Source organism: Hippoglossus hippoglossus, chromosome 18, assembly GCF_009819705.1.
Source record: "Hippoglossus hippoglossus isolate fHipHip1 chromosome 18, fHipHip1.pri, whole genome shotgun sequence".
Lineage (NCBI taxonomy): Eukaryota > Metazoa > Chordata > Actinopteri > Pleuronectiformes > Pleuronectidae > Hippoglossus > Hippoglossus hippoglossus.
In genome coordinates, this window is record NC_047168.1 from 12,583,379 (window position 1) to 12,599,651 (window position 16,273).

Consider the following 16,273-nt stretch of genomic DNA (forward strand, 5'->3'; position numbering starts at 1 on the left):
TGTGAAGTAACAGACGAAGCCTTTAAACATCATTTTAATCACACTTTTAATTTCTCTTGTCGTATATACACGTCAGTCCCGTCCTCCGTTCAGCCCTTGAAGCTAAAAGAAAAACGGTTACACTGTAAAAATATCTTGGATAAGAAAAAGCTGTCTCATAAAATCTGAAATAAAGTGTGCATGACAATAAAAGAAAAAGAAAACTGAAATAAATACAGAGAGAGTTGCACTTCACACAGTTAATGTGCGTCAGTCTTCCTAAAAAGGAATAAATGTCTTTAACGTTAGGATGCATCGAAAAATGCACAAGACAAAAGGCAAATTAAAGGCTGCATACTTAACAAATTCATTCCATCACTGGCTCTGCATATACAAGGAAACAAAAAAAAATATTCTCTGTTCCAGAAATGTGCACATCTGTGCTAATGCTCCACATCTGGAGAGAAAAAACAACAACAAACAAACAACAGGTTTGTCTTTCTCTCCGTGTCTCACACACGACCATGAAAACATCTGTCGACACGTCAAAGACACATTTTCAACACCAGATCTCAGAGTCAGATATTAATCCTGTTGGTCCCTGTGAACTGGGACATGTAGGATGCCAAGGCTGGGTTGGTGGGCAGGACTTTGATGGGCAGATCCCAGCTGAAGGTGTCCACGTCCACGTGCTCCGCCCCGGCCCAAACTGTGACCTCTGATTGGTTCTGCAGAACGGTGGGTGGCTCCATAGGCTCCCGGGCCGTGACGAATTCAAAGTGCAGGCGCCAGCGAAGAGATACTGTACGGAGAGATAAGGGTTTGGGTCTCAAGTTCATGTTTGACTTAATTCTGAATATTATTGAGTTAGAATGAATCTTGATGAGCATCTGACAACTGACAGAACCAGTAGGCCTTTTTTGTTATTTGTCAGCTGACGTACTGACCAGACATACTGGACAGAACATGTCATCATTTCAATCATAAAATAAAAACAAGGGAAATAACTGGAGACGTTACATACAAGTCAGTCGTGTTTGTATCTGCTGGTGACTGACCTATGTCTGTGCTGAAACCTGGGGTGACGTTGAGGGGGACGGGGAGGGAGAAGTGGCTGGAGGCCGTGTGGAGGCACGACTCCATATGTCGCCCGTGTCCGGTCACACTGACCGCCTGGCCAGGACGCCGCTGGTACAGCTGCTGGATCTCCTCCTCACTCTGGAGGCTCACTGAATACTGGAAACACACAGGAAGTCATAATTCACATCATGGTTCAATCTAAATGTGCAAAGTGTGCGGCGGTGTACAACTACAAGGACCATCACTCACCTGTAAGCAGGGGATTTCCCCCTCTGAGAAGTTGAACGTGCCGACGATGTCCTCCCCGAGTCTGTAAACAATCTTGAAGATGCAGAACTTTGCCACTTTCCCGCGCACGTTGGTGATGTTGAACATGTCTGAAGAAAACAGAATCAAACAGGTCAAAGTGGAAATCCACGATAAAGAAGGTGGAAAAGCAAAAAGAGTAGAAGACTAAATTTGGAATAACTGTATTTATGATTTTTGAAATGACATGCAGCTGGGACAGGGTTAGCAAAGCAGGACTGGTGCCGGGGGCCCAAAGAACAGTTTGTCCACAGCAACGACAGATTTGTGTCTATGATCAGTTACGTACAGGAAGACTGCAATGACACTATGGTCTGAAACCCCCTGACGAGGCTCCATGCCACCTAGTTTCTACCGAAGAGAGACTGAGAATCTGACTCACGTGGGCATCGCCTGGAGGTGGTGACCATGAGCATGTCCAGTGCTCTCTCCAAAGGACGAGCATCCCTGCGGCTCGCTTCCTCTTCCTCCAGGAACGGGTTGGAAGGGGAGACCTCCTCATCCTGGGGAAACGGAGGCTCTGGCATGCCTGCAGATCAGACAGGAAACCGTCAGCAATTACATGCGCACAACAGATAGAAGTCACACGAAGTGACTCATGAGTCTTTATTTCCCCCGGACGCCGGATGGTGATAACAAAATAAACTGGTTCCTTTCACTCAACACAAACCTTTCACACCATTTGTTTAGCTGCTGCTGGAATTGTCCTCATTCTAATCTTCACCAACAGTTGCAGTAAAGCAGAAGTAAGCATTTCACCATCATCTTGTGGTTTCACATCTCAGTGATACACCTCATTAGCACCGAAGGCATAAACGTCTAGAACACGAGCATTTGAAGCCGAGTCATCTCACCCTGCAGCACCAGCACTCGGAAGGGAACTCTCAGTAGCTTGATGGGCGAGTTGACTCTCTGGCAGCCGATGGTCAGTTTGTAGACGTATTTCACCGCCTGGCCACGGAAACTAGGAGGCCCGTCTATGGGTACGACCTCACTGTACGAATCTGTGGTGGAGCGAGTCACAAAACACAAGAATATGGGTTTATCTGTAAATGATGCATTTACGATTTGGAAAATAAAACTGCATGTTTAATATGTTACTCTAAATAATCTGGGAAACATGCACCAAGGAGGTATAACTCTACTTATTTCATCACAAATACTCATGTAAGAGAAGTTTTAGCTCATTTTGAACTAGTGGATTGTTATGAATACACGTTTTTCAGGCATCGAAACACACTCACAGGTTTTGCTCTCCCCGGGGTCCAGACGTAGGTCACAGAACAGTATCTTAGGTGGTGTGTCCAGCACACACTGCCCTCGCTCTCCTGCAGAACAAAAGAGTTAGTGCTGCCGAGAATCCACATAATGCAAGGAAGCTATTGAAACAAGAATTAAAAAAGATCTAGATCCTTTCAAATCTTTGTCTGAAAACCTGTCAAACACAATAACCACTTCACTTAAATGTCCTTCTATCAATATTAAATATAACAAATCGTGATGTTCACTTCTTCCCACCGACCTCTGCTTGGAATGAGCACCGTGTCGCTCTCGGCCTGGACGTCCTGTTTGTTGCCCTGGGCCGGCAGAGCCACCCTGTTCTCGCTGGCATGAAACTGACAGTGAATCTGAGCACTGGCCCATGCCAACATCTCACTGGGACACATTAGAAAAAACAAGAGTTACACAATATTCTGTGTGTGTGTGTGTGTGTGTTTATTGGCAAAGTTAAACGCATACACGTTCCAGTTTTCACAACATTTGAAAGATATCGCTTCCTCGTCTCTTTCCTCTTCACCTCATCATCTCTATTCTGATGACAAGAACATACACAACAATTAAGTGAATATCAAATGTGTTGTTGATTGCGTTTGTGTCACTCAGCTCTGACTCGTCCTCGATTTGAGTATTTGATCAGTTGTTGCAGCTCTTTTTGCTCCCCAACAAAAGTACAGTACACACACAGGATCTTCGTTTTCTCTCTCTCTCTCTTCTCTTTATATTTAAGTGTGTGTGATCTACAAATACATGACATGGAGGGGATGTTACCTGCTGGCCGAGGTGGACAGGTGGGACATGGGGTTGGTGAAGGTTATGAGACACTCCATGAGCTCCCCGGCCAGAAGCACGGGACCTCGGGCCATGGAGGCCACCACCTCGATCATCTGGAAACAACAAGAGGCTTCGTTAGCGAGAGATAAACAATGAACTGCGACCGGGAACAACTCGTGTTTGTGTTTATTCCAGATGCTCAATACGTGTTGATTGGCTGCAGGGAACTTGTTTGGCTAGCAGGGAACTTGTTTGGCTAGCAGCTCGTTTCTGAGGATCATTTAAAACACTTACCTTGACCTCGACGGACGCAGCAGCGAGTCAGTCGCGTGTTCTTATCCCAGGGTGGAAGTTAAATGAACTTCTCGAGTGAAACAGCTCGATGTTAGACTGTGCTTCTCAGGGATTTGACCATATTTGATTTGAGTTAGCCACAAGTCCGGCTACAGTAAACAAGACAGTCTGAGTGGAGGGGATTCCACATCCGGTGACGTGCGACCAAGCACCAACCAAGGGACAAACAAACCGGAACAACTATAAAGATTTATATCAACAAGTATGCGTCAACTTCGAGATCGACTTTCAACTAAAAGTCTGAGTGAAATCTAAACTTTAATTTGTCATTTTTTAACGACTAAAACAAAAACAGGAAAACTCCGGTAAAGTTGTTCGTCGGCCATTAAATAACGTCACGTGGCACGGGGACAGCGAAGGGTTAGCAGTTGCTATGGTAACGCACCGGGAGCCGTGAATTCAACACAGACGCATAATCTTTGCGTTTCTCTCACGGACACGACACACTTCAGAGAACACAGTTTAAATACACGTTTATTAACTTCATGTTCATAAAACGCAGAGACAAAGGGTCATTTGAGTGGGGAATTAAAAAAAAGGCGACATGAAGAAACCCCCTCCTCGCTACTCAAAGTGGTACAGCCTCAGTAGAGGGTGGAAAATACGCCCCTACGTCAGGTCTGTCAGGCGAACATCAAATCTTTACTGATTCTCTCTGTCAGGCAAACATTAACTCTGCCTCCAGCAGCGAGGGTTCACTCCTGGTTCATGATTTAATCTAGTTTAGCAGCTTGGTGGTAGAATGATGATCAATCCACAGGCAGCCCGCCTGGGAGACTCATCCGAGGGCTCCACTGGGGCCAGCGGTGCTAGCAGAGGCTTCATGATGCTGAGCGCGGGTCCGAGCTGCTGAGGGAGGACGACGTCGCTCCGACATTCAACAACAAGCTGCCTCTTCTCTTGATGGTGAGTTAGCTGGTCGAGTTAGCTGCTGCTCGCGGGGCTAACGCTACATGCACGCGTAACAATGCTGATCTAGAACCAGTGTGCGGGTTCTGCAGCTCTCCGAGGGGACAGTTTCTGCTCTGCAGGTCAAATCGTGGCAGCGGCCACTTCCGGTGGCAACAGCAACTGCCACTGATTTGCAAAGGCTGCTGCTGCTGTCAGTGGCCCCCAGCGGTTTGGGGACAGTCTCCACTGCTGCCACCCTGTTTGTGACGTGTTGCTGTTCTGAGCACCAAGAATAATTGATCTGTATTTCTCCACTTGGTCTCAGACAGTGACTGACACCTGTCCCCAAACACCTGTGGCAACAAATGCAGCTGCCTCCAAACAGTGAAGCATCAAAGGCACAGGCATCAAAGGCAGCAGCATCTAAACTGGGTGGCATCAGTGGCAGCTTCTGTTGACACTGGAAGTGCCTCTACGAGCTGCCGCTGCCACGATGTGAGCTTACTTTAATCATCTGATTCTGTTTGATCCCACTGTAGGTGTCCCGGCTGAATGACTGAGATCCTGGGTCCCACTTCTCAGGCGGTCATCCATCCATTCGTCCATTCAGCAGCCACAGCTGACGGCACAGCCACTTCCGGGGCTCCGTACAAAGGGCTCTGTCTTCTCCAAGATACAGGAATCCAGAGGGTGATGGTGAATCAGACCAATTAGACCCTCGGGATATGAACCTATGGAGCTGTAGAGACTGAATGATCACGTGGACAGCGATAACATAACCAATGAATGAAGGAGCTAGTATTTACTACTCGTCTGGTTATTCAGAGCCTGCCAGAAATCCAGTTTGTCCCACAGGAAGAACTGTGCCGTTAACTTATCCACCTTAAGACCTCTAAGCCACATGCAGCCGCCACCTCTGGGTGTTTGCGCCACAGTAAAGGCACGATAGATCAACTCTGACAAAAGGTGTGGACAGGTCTGTGGTCGGGAGAATTTCCCTACTCCCATTCAGTACATAAAGCTCCCAACTGCTGGAAACCTTGCAACAATGACTACAGAGTGGGGTGAGAAGTCCACAGCGGACCTCATGAGTGGGTTTGTCTCCAAGGAAACGGGATATGGCGTACCCAAGGAGGGCTGGCGGATCTGTCTGGCACACGAGTTCAAGGAAAAGAGGAAGCCCTTACAAGCAAAAGACGTGTCGCTGTCCAACATCTGGTATCACATCGGCCTCGGAGTCAGGTGAGAGTGATCAGAGAATTGTATTCATTATGAGGAGGTGCCGACGGAGGAGAAGCAATGAAAACCCTCGGAGGTCACATACCTCTGCCGGGACTAACGCCCTGTCTTACAAAGTGAAAATAGATTCCTGGATTCACCAGTTTATCCAGATCCACTTCCAAATTGAAGAGATTCTTCCTTGGGCCATTCCCCACCCCTCCACAAACTGAAAGGGAAATTTAGTTTGATAGTTTTGGCGTGGTGCCAAACTAATAAACAAAGGCTGATGAAAACAACCTCCCTGGCAGTGGCATCAACAATATTTTTTCCCGTGCGCTCTCTGAACACCCGGGAGACTTTTCCTCACACTGGCGGTTTCAGTTTAAACTTCTATATGTCATAGCAACCTTCAGTCTATTTACCATTTAACCCCTGTGTGCATTTCCATTGTGTGCAACCTGCGGAGCCGTTATCCTATGGTGTCATATTTATCAGCCCACACCTAAGAGAGCGAGAGCAGGTGTTTAATGCAGCCCTGCCTTGAAGCAGCTGATGGCACCACAGCTGATCTTTTCTAATTTTCCATGCAGCCCAAATAGAGGACAAAATAAAACAATTACTATATCACATTAAGGCACTTTAATTTGTAGTTGAAAGAATATACATCAGATTCATCACAGTTAGAGCAAAAGAAGCATTACAACAGTTTAAAAATTAATCAATGGTGTGTTAATTATTAACCTAAATTACTTTACATTCAACGAAACTTCTTAAATTAACCTTTAAACTCTATAACTGACTCAGATGGCAGCTGTTCTTTCACAATGTTCTCAGACATTCTGTTGAGTGCAGGAATACAGATGATTGACGGCTCTCAGTTTCTGGACAATAATGGTCACAGTACTGTTCTCTGTAAAGGTCGTCAAGTTATCGCTTGATGAAATGCACATGTGGTTGACCCTTCTTAAAAGTGTCACTTGAGCTCTGGTTGCAGGTCAGCTGGTTCAAGGTGCAGTTTGTGTTCTCCTCCATGACCCTCTTACAATAAAGGCAGGAAGGTGGAGGTGGCCCATCATTCACAGTCCAGCAAACACGACAGGAAAGACTGCATCCACTTGTAAAGTCGTGACGGCTGAATTGTTGCCCTACAGCTAAAGAGAACGAAAACACAATCTAGCACAGGTCTCCACGTGTGTTGATCTTTTTTGAGTTTGTTTTTGCAACAACCTGCTGACATCCGAGATGGAAAAGTGGTACAATGTGCAGCTTCAGAAGACGATCGGGCTCACAGCCAGTTTACCTTTCTTATCGTTGCAATCTGGAGCGTTGATTGTCGAGGGAGTGTCAGTCGTCCATCTGTAAGACATCAGACCTGCTCTTTAGTGATAGGGACTCAATTCATTTCCTCTTTATGCTGATCTGTGTGCTGTTATTTTTATTCTTTTGTCTCCAACAAAATCACCACTGCTTATATCCGCAAGACCCCCTGCAGTACAGAACCACAACACAGGGTCTAATAAGCATAATAGGACAATACAAAATGTCCTCGAAGCTGCTCTGTGTTAATGTTAAAACCCAAACCTTACATTTAACTTTTCAAAAACCGGTTGCAATGCTGTGGTAGAGCAAACATACTCTCTCATCCAAGGTGTGTCTGAGTTTGCTTTTGTTTTTACCAAATTACTGTGGCAGCAGTTATGCAGGAGGAGGAGGACGAGACACACCTTCGTCTCTGCATCAATGTTGGGTTATTCAGTTCAGACATGGGAGTTTAAATCAGCTTATAAAGCCTGTAATCACAGATGGAAATCAGAGTGAGGTCGTCTGTTTGCATTTCAGCTGACCTGCAGAACAACCAAATCCTGACAATAGCGTAAACCTCCCCCGGCTTCAAATAACGGGCTTTAACCGATCCCATTCATCTCCTGTATCGACGGCCTCGTTGTTGCTCTGAACTGAGCTTTTGTGAGAGGTTACTGTTCGTAGTTCTGCCAGGTGCTGTATTATCAGACAAAGCAATTCTGCAGCTGCACAGAAATGTTCTCACGAGTACAAACTTTGTGGCTGAGAGATTATTGCTTGTTCAGGTATGCACATCGTTTCCTCCCTTCCACATTCCATGCCAATTGTGACTTCTGTTGACATAGTTGATATCTACACCAGAAATGTCTGCAGTGTATTTTAGAGGAGATGGGCTACGTCATGTGAAATAGAAGAGGGGCTATTTCATACAGAAAAAGACTAAACGCTAAAGCGATGCAGGCTACATGTAACAAGGGACTTTATGAGCACTGCAGCCAGTTCAGTGCTGAACTGATGACCCGTCTAATGCAATAAACTGATCAAACCAAAAACAGCTTTATACTTTCGGGATATTAGCAGAAAATCGAGCATGTCTGAAATCAGAGTTCAGAGCATAAACGGATTAGTGACTCCGACGATGAACTTCCGAGCCTCCGGCCTCAGGCTCCAGGATCCGTTTGAGACCTTTTGTAACGTAGCCTAATTAATATTTTACCCACAATCCTGGTGCAATAGCTGGTGCTGCACAAAGACACACACACACACACACACACACCTACACAGTAAATATAAACCAGACAAAGTCGAGTTACCACATTGACGTCATTCCTCTCATGTTACAAGTGCGTCTTTCACATAGCTGCACATTTCCCTTTTTTCTCTCTGCCTGTGTATGTGTGTATGTGTCTCTGTGTCATAGGCTACCCTTCAGACTAATGGGGGATGCTTGTCTGATTTTACACAATTTCAAAAATGCTGATTAAGCACTGATTTTGGTTCGGGGCAGAGTCTGAAGTCCAGTAAAAGAATGCAAGTCTGCGTGTGTGTGTGTGTGTGTGTGTGTGTGTGCGTGCGTGCGTGTGTGCGCGCGCGTTGTGAAGACGAAAAGGCTGATAAAGAAATGTAGCGGCATTTAACTGACAAGCGTGGAGAAGTAGCACAATTACAGATAGCATGTGCTTGTGATGGTAAATTAAGTTAAGAGCAGCTAATCAGTTCCCTTCAACACAACACACACCTCTATGCAGGGTGTGTAATGTCTTCACACTTCATTTTCATGGTGTTATGTGACTGTTTTTGAGTTGTTGATTATAGTGTTACTAGACATCTAACCTTCACACCTGCACCTCTCCACCTCCACTGTGTTCAACCAGGTATCTCAAGTGGTGGTACAGGAAGACCCAGGTGGAAAAGAAGGCTCCATTCATTGATATGTTTGGTGCCCAACCCTTGCGTCAAATATATGGTGAGTACGGGTCCATTGTAAAAACAACATATACATTCAGTCAAGTTTCATGCAGAATTTGAGAGGGACAGAAGGATGAACACCAAATTTAAATAAAGCCCCCTAATAATTCTGTTTCATCTTTGACCAAAACATATTCTGACCTGTTGATTTCACCAATTAAAACCTCAATAGTAACAGAAAAACTATTTTCCAAATCTGATGACTAAGTGCACATGGGAAGGATTTCAGACTTCACATTGATATAATGTGAAAAATAGTATTGTACTATTTTACATAGGATGGCCAGTACTTCAGGGTGATCAATTTGTCAGTGTTGACTCTATACTCCTGATTGGCAGGTGCTCCGCTTGGTGGCATTGGAGGAGGAACCATCACTAGAGGCTGGAGGGGGGAGTTCTGTAGATGGCAACTTAACCCGGGAATGTACCAATACAAAACTGTCACAGCAAATCAGGTATACAGGGTCTTAAAGTCACTCGTGTAAAAGCACACATCATAAAGAATGACTTAGTTTAAACATATTTATCTGGCTTTATTTGATCTATAGTGGGTTGGATACCAAGTTTATTCATGTCCATAGACATTTGTCAGTGGGTTTGAATGACATACTTCATATAAACATCAACAAATCCACAACTCTATGATCACGTTGTTCTTCTTTCCGTTAGTTCACAGTTTGTTTGCGTCGAGGAGGACAAACAGTTTACCAGCAGGTGCTCTCTGTAGAGCGGCCGCCCACGTTACAGGGCTGGAACTGGGGCTACTGCGGGGAGTATGCCTTCTACCACGCCCTGTACCCTCGGGCCTGGACCGTCTACCACCTGCCGGGGCAGAACGTCACCCTGACCTGCAGACAGATTTCCCCCGTCATCCCTCATGACTACCAGGTGACTGAAGCACCCCTGGAGTTCAGTCAGTCCAAAATGGGTCATGATATTTTTTTTTGTCTGGTATTTGTGGTTCTATATCGGTTCTGATCTTTGCTAATGTTGACAATTGCACATATTTCAAATTACAGAAATATGTCAAGTGAATAATTTATGGTAAAGCATAGATTTAAGACGGTGTATTTTGACGTGTTTCCTTTATAATTCTTCCACCTTTAATAATACACATCTAATAATCATTTCCCTCAGGACTCCAGTCTCCCAGTGGCCGTGTTTGTGTGGGACATAGAGAACAAGAATGACTATGATCTAGACGTCTCCATCATGTTTACTATGGTCAATGGATCCGGGCACAAGAATGACAAGAGCGGAGGACACTGGAATGAACCATTCCAGCTGGAGAAGGAGGGGGAGACGGTGTCCGGGGTCTTGTTGCATCACCGCACCCCAGTGAACCCGTACACGATGTGCATTGCAGCCCGAGAGCAGGTTTGGTTTGATTTGATGATTGTGGCCGTTTCAAGAAGGCTTCTGTTGTAGTTCATGAGTTGCTCAATCAGTTCTCTGGATTAATCTAAAGAGTTGAAACAATAGTTGCTGTTAATCTGGAATCAGATTTATAATGATCAGCTTTTCTTTCTGAAATCTGCTGAGTTAATGAGGTTTTAGATTTACCAAGAGTGTGAGCGCCTTTTTGTTTGTGTGCACATCTGAACAGCCTGACAGGGAGGTCAGTCACCAGACAGCGTTCAGTCCGAAGGGAACCTGCAGCGCTCTGTGGAGTGACCTCATCACTGATGGACGACTGGACTCGCCCACAGGTCAGTGCTTAAAAACAGTTGCATTAAGCATCACGTGAGGTTTAAACATTGTAACCAGATATCTGGGGCCACAAAGTCTGTTTCAGAAGAGAGAGAGAGAGAATTTGCATAAATCAAACAGAAACCCTGACGCCTAGTTAAGTAAAACTCACGCCTACATGGCACTGTAACTGTCCACAGGTTTAAGGTGGGGTCGACACTGTCCATGGTTCAAAACGAAACTAGACTTGTTTCTTGTCATTTCTCAGCTGTTCAGACACATAACGCCTCAAAAACACAAGAAAATAGAACCTGTCATATTCTCCATGTTACCTCTGCAGGTTCCAGCCCACCAACCGCTAAGGGAGACACGGTGGCAGCAGCGTTGGCTGTGGGCTGCTCAGTAGCGGCTCAGAGCCATAACACCCTGGAGCTCTGTCTGGCCTGGGACATGCCCAATATCACCTTCGGCTCTAGAGAGAGGGAGCACGTGAGGTACACAGCTTAAGTTTCTTGTTTCCTGGGGTATATTTGAATTTTACCACAAATGAATGTCTAAAATCTGAAATGGATTAACAGGTATTCTATTAAAAACCTCTTTCTTATTCCATCTCAGCTTAACAAAAAGTTTATGATTGAAGATGACCTAACTCTTTCACTGTTGGGTCTTACTTTAAAGTTTCATGCCCGCCTGAGAATGACAAACCTAGAAAATAACACACAACAGAACAGATCTAGTAATGGAATACAGATGTTAAATTCGTCCTAATACAACGATTTCTGTTTGTTTGTTGATGAACATGACATCACCTGCTTGTGGCTCCTCTGTTTCCAGGAGATACACTCGTTTCTTCGGGACCAAAGGGGATGCGTCCCCCTCTCTCAGCCACTACGCTCTGACACATTACAAACAGTGGGAGAGGAGTATCGAGGAGTGGCAGGGACCCATCCTGCAGGACAGGTAGCACACAGCTCGAAAAGCCTTGTAGGTTAAATGAAAACATGATCTACAGACAGTAATCTGGGATGACAACCTCAATAAGTTTCAGTTTAACATCCCATCCAGTCAAACCATTCAAGCTTATAGCTGCTTTTTAACTGGCACCATTTTGACCTTGTACTTCTCTTGGTGTTACAGTTCTCTACCCTCCTGGTATAAATCAGCCCTGTTTAACGAGTTGTACTTCGTGGCGGACGGGGGGTCGGTGTGGACGGAACTAGGAGAGGACGCCGACGTCAGTGGCGGCATCCGCAGCGAGGACGGGGGGCTTCCAGCTCAGCCGGCTGTGGTCAAAGAGTACGGCCGGTTTGCCTACCTCGAAGGTAAACGCCAGGAGAACAGAGGTGTTAGCCAGACTAGAGACTGCCGTTTACAGCTGAAACAACTGGTTGATTCAAAATCTATCAGCAGATATTTTGATAGTCAGACATTTTCAAGCATAAATGTAAATATCCCTTTGTTCCAGTTTCTAAAATTGAGTTTTTCTTTTGTATATATAACTGTAAACGGAATTCTGACTATTGGTAAAAAAAACAAGAGATCTGAAGATATCACATTGAATTCTGGGAAATTTCAGTAGCTATTCTACACTGTTTACTGACATTGTTCAGACAAAATGATTAATCAAGGGAAATGGACAAATATCTGTTGTAACCCTATTGCATTGCTACACATACACTACTGTGCTTGTGACCATTTTTTAAAATCTGATCCTTATTGCTAATACTTATTAAGCAAAGGTTCAGGGATTTCAAAAGGGAAAAGAAAGACTTGTGTTTTATAACCTATAATAAATATGTATTCCAGGTCAGGAGTACAGAATGTACAACACGTACGATGTGCACTTCTACGCTTCTTTTGCACTGATCATGCTGTGGCCCAAACTTGCCTTGAGTGTGCAGTATGATATTGGTGAGTGCAGAGCTGTTGTTGTGATGATTTATATCAAGCATGTGTATTTGATCAAGCACCAGACATCACCGCATTGATCTCTTCTCAGCCGGCAGTGTGGTTCGGCCGGACCCAACAGTGAGGCTCCACCTGATGAACGGGCTGTGTTCTCCTGTCAAGGTCAAAAATGTGGTGCCTCATGACATCGGTGACCCAGGTAGGACAAAGACCTGAGTGTGGAATAACCTGCAAAACATGTATAACTCATGACTGAAACCCATGTTTACCATGTTTAAAGACTGATTCAGCACCTTTGTTCGGCAGAGCCTCCAAACTGGCTTGAAACTGGTATTTTTTCATATTCTTGTTGTCATGGAAGGTCTCACTTCTATTCGGTGACTCTGTCCCCAGACGATGAGCCTTGGCAGCGGGTGAACGCCTACCTCATTCATGACACTGCCGACTGGAAGGACCTGAACCTGAAGTTTGTCCTGCAGGTCTACAGGGACTTTCATCTCACCCAGGACAGACAGTACCTCCAGGACATGTGGCCCATCTGCAAGGTATAAGGCACGGTCTTACTACAGTGCTCTTTTCAGTTCTCAAACAAATTCACACATAAATTGTCCCCAGCTTCTGAAAAACAATCGGCCCAAGTGCCTTCTACATGTTAGCCTTATTAATATAATGAAATCTAAGAAGCTAATACTTGCTGCATTTATGAGAGTTGACACTAAACTTAAGTATTGCTCAGAATATGTCCGACCCAGCTGTGTTACTCTGGTCCATCTACCAGGCGGTGATGGAGTCGGAGATGAAGTTTGACCTGGATGGAGATGGACTAATAGAAAACTCTGGCTACGCCGACCAGACCTATGACGGCTGGCCCGTTACTGGACCAAGGTGAGAGTTCAGGGAATTATTTCAGGGATCTTATTGCATCACCTACCAAAGGAAATTAAAAGTACCTTCTTTAACCCATAATATAAGCTTCATTTCTCCAGTGTCATTTTGTCTATTTGTGTTTTACAGTGCGTACTGTGGTGGGCTGTGGTTGGCGTCCCTGTGTGTGATGTGTAAGATGGCCACAATGGTGGACAGCGAGGAGACGCACCAACATTACAGAGACATCTTGGACAGAGGCAGTGCTGCTTTTGACAAACTGCTGTGGAACGGTGAGTTCAAGAACACTTGGAATTTATACGTCATGCCCCGCCTGCTACTTGCTCTGTCCAGACGCCACCTCTTACCTGGATGTTTGGGACAATTTCCTGTTGTTGTGAATGTGTCTGACCCGGACAGTCTCCTGCTGCATTCTTCATATGTGAAAGGCCAAATCTGGAAAATGTTCTGACATCATTTGAGCTACTTGAAACTTTATTTATTCATTTTTCATTTTCCTATCATTTTTAGGAAAGTACTACAACTATGACAGCAGTGGGAGAAACCTTTCCAACAGTGTCATGTCTGACCAGTGTGCTGGCCACTGGTTTCTAAGAGCATCTGGGCTGGGGGAGGGAGACTACCAGGTGAGTTAACACATATACACCACCACCTCCCATCTTTCAGCCATAAGCAATGAACCTTGGATTTCCCAGAGGTCCATGGTGTTTTTGAGTTAACAAACAAAACCAGGCAAAACTAATTCTCTAATAGAAAGGTTGATGCTGGGCAGGGCTTATTGTTTGTTTAATGAAATGTGTGCATAGCCACAGCTAATGTTTCTGGATTGACTACTCCCATAACATACATAGGTAGTATCAACAGTATGTTCAAGGTTGGGCTTTAAAAGTACCTTTTACTTACATGGTCTTATATGGTCCTTCTCTCTCCTTTTAGGCTTTTCCAAAAGAAAAAATCCAGAGTGCACTAAAATCTGTCTTTGACTTGAATGTAATGAGCTTTGCTGGAGGCCAGATGGGGGCAGTGAATGGCATGCGTCCTGAAGGCGTGCCCGACCGCTCCAGCGTCCAGTCGGATGAGGTCTGGACTGGAGTCGTGTACGGACTGGCAGCCACTATGATCCACGAGGTGAGTGTGTGTCTATGTTAGAATCTGATTTACATTTACAGGCAAAAGAAACTTTGTGACACCATTCTCGATACCCGTTTGGATACCTAATATAAATCATGCCTCACACCTCTGCGTCTGTTCCCCCCCCCCTCAGGGCATGCGGGATGAAGGGATGCGCACGGCAGAGGGCTGCTACCGCACCGTGTGGGAGAGACTGGGAATGGCATTCCAGACTCCTGAAGCCTACTGCGAGAAGGGCATCTATCGCTCACTGGCTTACATGAGGCCTCTGAGCATTTGGGCTATGCAGCTGGCCCTAAATAATTCCCAGAAGATTCAGACCACATCGGCACAAACTGGAGACACGGACGGGAGCAGGGACACAATTTGAGAAAAAGCTTGAGCCATTAAGAGTGTTGTGATTCGTGAGGGACGTCAGGTTCCTTAGAAAATGACCTTTAAACACTCCCGCCGCAGTCTGCACTCCCTCACTGTAGTGCTCTGCTAGACTGGTTACACACCTGGGATTTTATCCTCTACTCTACTGCTTCAGATGTTTTGTCATTTACGGCTCGAGGTCAATACACATTTTTTTTTGCGGTGTATGGTTTATGTGCAACAAAGTCGACAACCACTGTAGATGATCATGAATTAGGTTCAACATTTTCCAAGAGCCTGAGGCGTGCAGCGTTTATTTTCTTTTTTTAGGAACTGTCAAAATCATAGCCAGTATGTGTTGCTAATTAAAAATAACATAATAAAAATTACCAGCAACATACAATGCTACATTTATCAATTTACAATCATAATAATGATAAAGTTTGCAGACCTGAAACAAGTTTATATGCTAATAGTTTTAGGACTGTAGGTATTAATTTATTGAAATGGCATCAGAAGGCCTTTATAACTGGATCAGATGTGTAGACACTTCAAAAAGTAATTGTGAAGGTTTTTAATTTCCTCCAATTAAATTTGAATGCTGTAATAAATGATGTAATATGCGACCAGTAGTGTTGGAAATTAAGTCTGAAAAATATATATATTTTTCCTTTTTAAAATAACATTTGGTGACTCTTTGCATGTTGACCTAGATCTACAATATATGAATGTATCTGCAACGTTTATGTTTTATAAGAACCAATTCCCATGACAATCGTACTGAATAAATGACTGAGAAATACAATTGGCACTTTTGTTGTATTTGTTAATAAATGAAAACAAGTGTGATCGAATGAAAGAAGACTGACCAGATGCCCCCGAACCATCACAAGCACTGTCTCCGGTGGTTCGATACCCACACAGGGATGTTTTGTTATTCAAAGAACTTAATTATTATCATGAGTAGTTTTCACTGCAATAAAGTGAAGCCAAACCCCCCTAGGTCGCCCTCTGATGGCTGAGAGAGAACCCACACTGGCAGCTCGGTGGTCAAAAGGAGATTCTGGCACACATTCTGTCCAGGGGCCAAACATCCCTGGTCCAAGGACAGAATAGGTAGCGCCATGACAAGGTGCTGCTGTCACTGGCA

The 16,273-nt window shown here is 44.8% G+C and overlaps 2 protein-coding genes across 3 annotated transcripts; one reads left to right on the forward strand and one right to left on the reverse strand.

Moving 5' to 3' along the window:
- Positions 1-14: 14 nt before the first annotated feature.
- Positions 15-4,077, reverse strand: rgp1 (GP1 homolog, RAB6A GEF complex partner 1). The gene is made up of 9 exons (XM_034569417.1): positions 3,712-4,077; positions 3,415-3,530; positions 2,888-3,021; positions 2,610-2,693; positions 2,220-2,369; positions 1,748-1,894; positions 1,309-1,436; positions 1,038-1,215; positions 15-781 (listed from the first exon to the last, which is right to left on the reverse strand). Exons 2-9 carry the CDS (start codon positions 3,528-3,530, stop codon positions 558-560), a joined length of 1,161 nt encoding a protein of 386 aa, XP_034425308.1. The 5' UTR covers positions 3,712-4,077; the 3' UTR covers positions 15-557.
- A 318-nt stretch (positions 4,078-4,395) lies between these two features.
- gba2 (glucosidase, beta (bile acid) 2) lies at positions 4,396-15,928 on the forward strand. Of its 2 annotated transcripts, none has more exons than XM_034569412.1 (18): positions 4,396-4,677; positions 5,202-5,904; positions 9,060-9,151; positions 9,493-9,608; positions 9,823-10,041; positions 10,291-10,530; positions 10,760-10,862; positions 11,183-11,336; positions 11,677-11,802; positions 11,980-12,164; positions 12,649-12,753; positions 12,842-12,949; positions 13,144-13,295; positions 13,529-13,635; positions 13,765-13,907; positions 14,146-14,261; positions 14,572-14,763; positions 14,900-15,928. In XM_034569412.1, the coding sequence occupies exons 2-18, from the start codon at positions 5,711-5,713 to the stop codon at positions 15,134-15,136; spliced, it is 2,589 nt and encodes an 862-aa protein (XP_034425303.1). In that variant the 5' UTR covers positions 4,396-4,677; positions 5,202-5,710; the 3' UTR covers positions 15,137-15,928. The 2 variants fall into 2 exon arrangements, with proteins under 2 accessions (XP_034425303.1, XP_034425304.1); XM_034569413.1 differs by having other exon boundaries at positions 4,400-4,677; positions 14,572-14,791; positions 14,841-14,950.
- Positions 15,929-16,273: the final 345 nt, after the last annotated feature.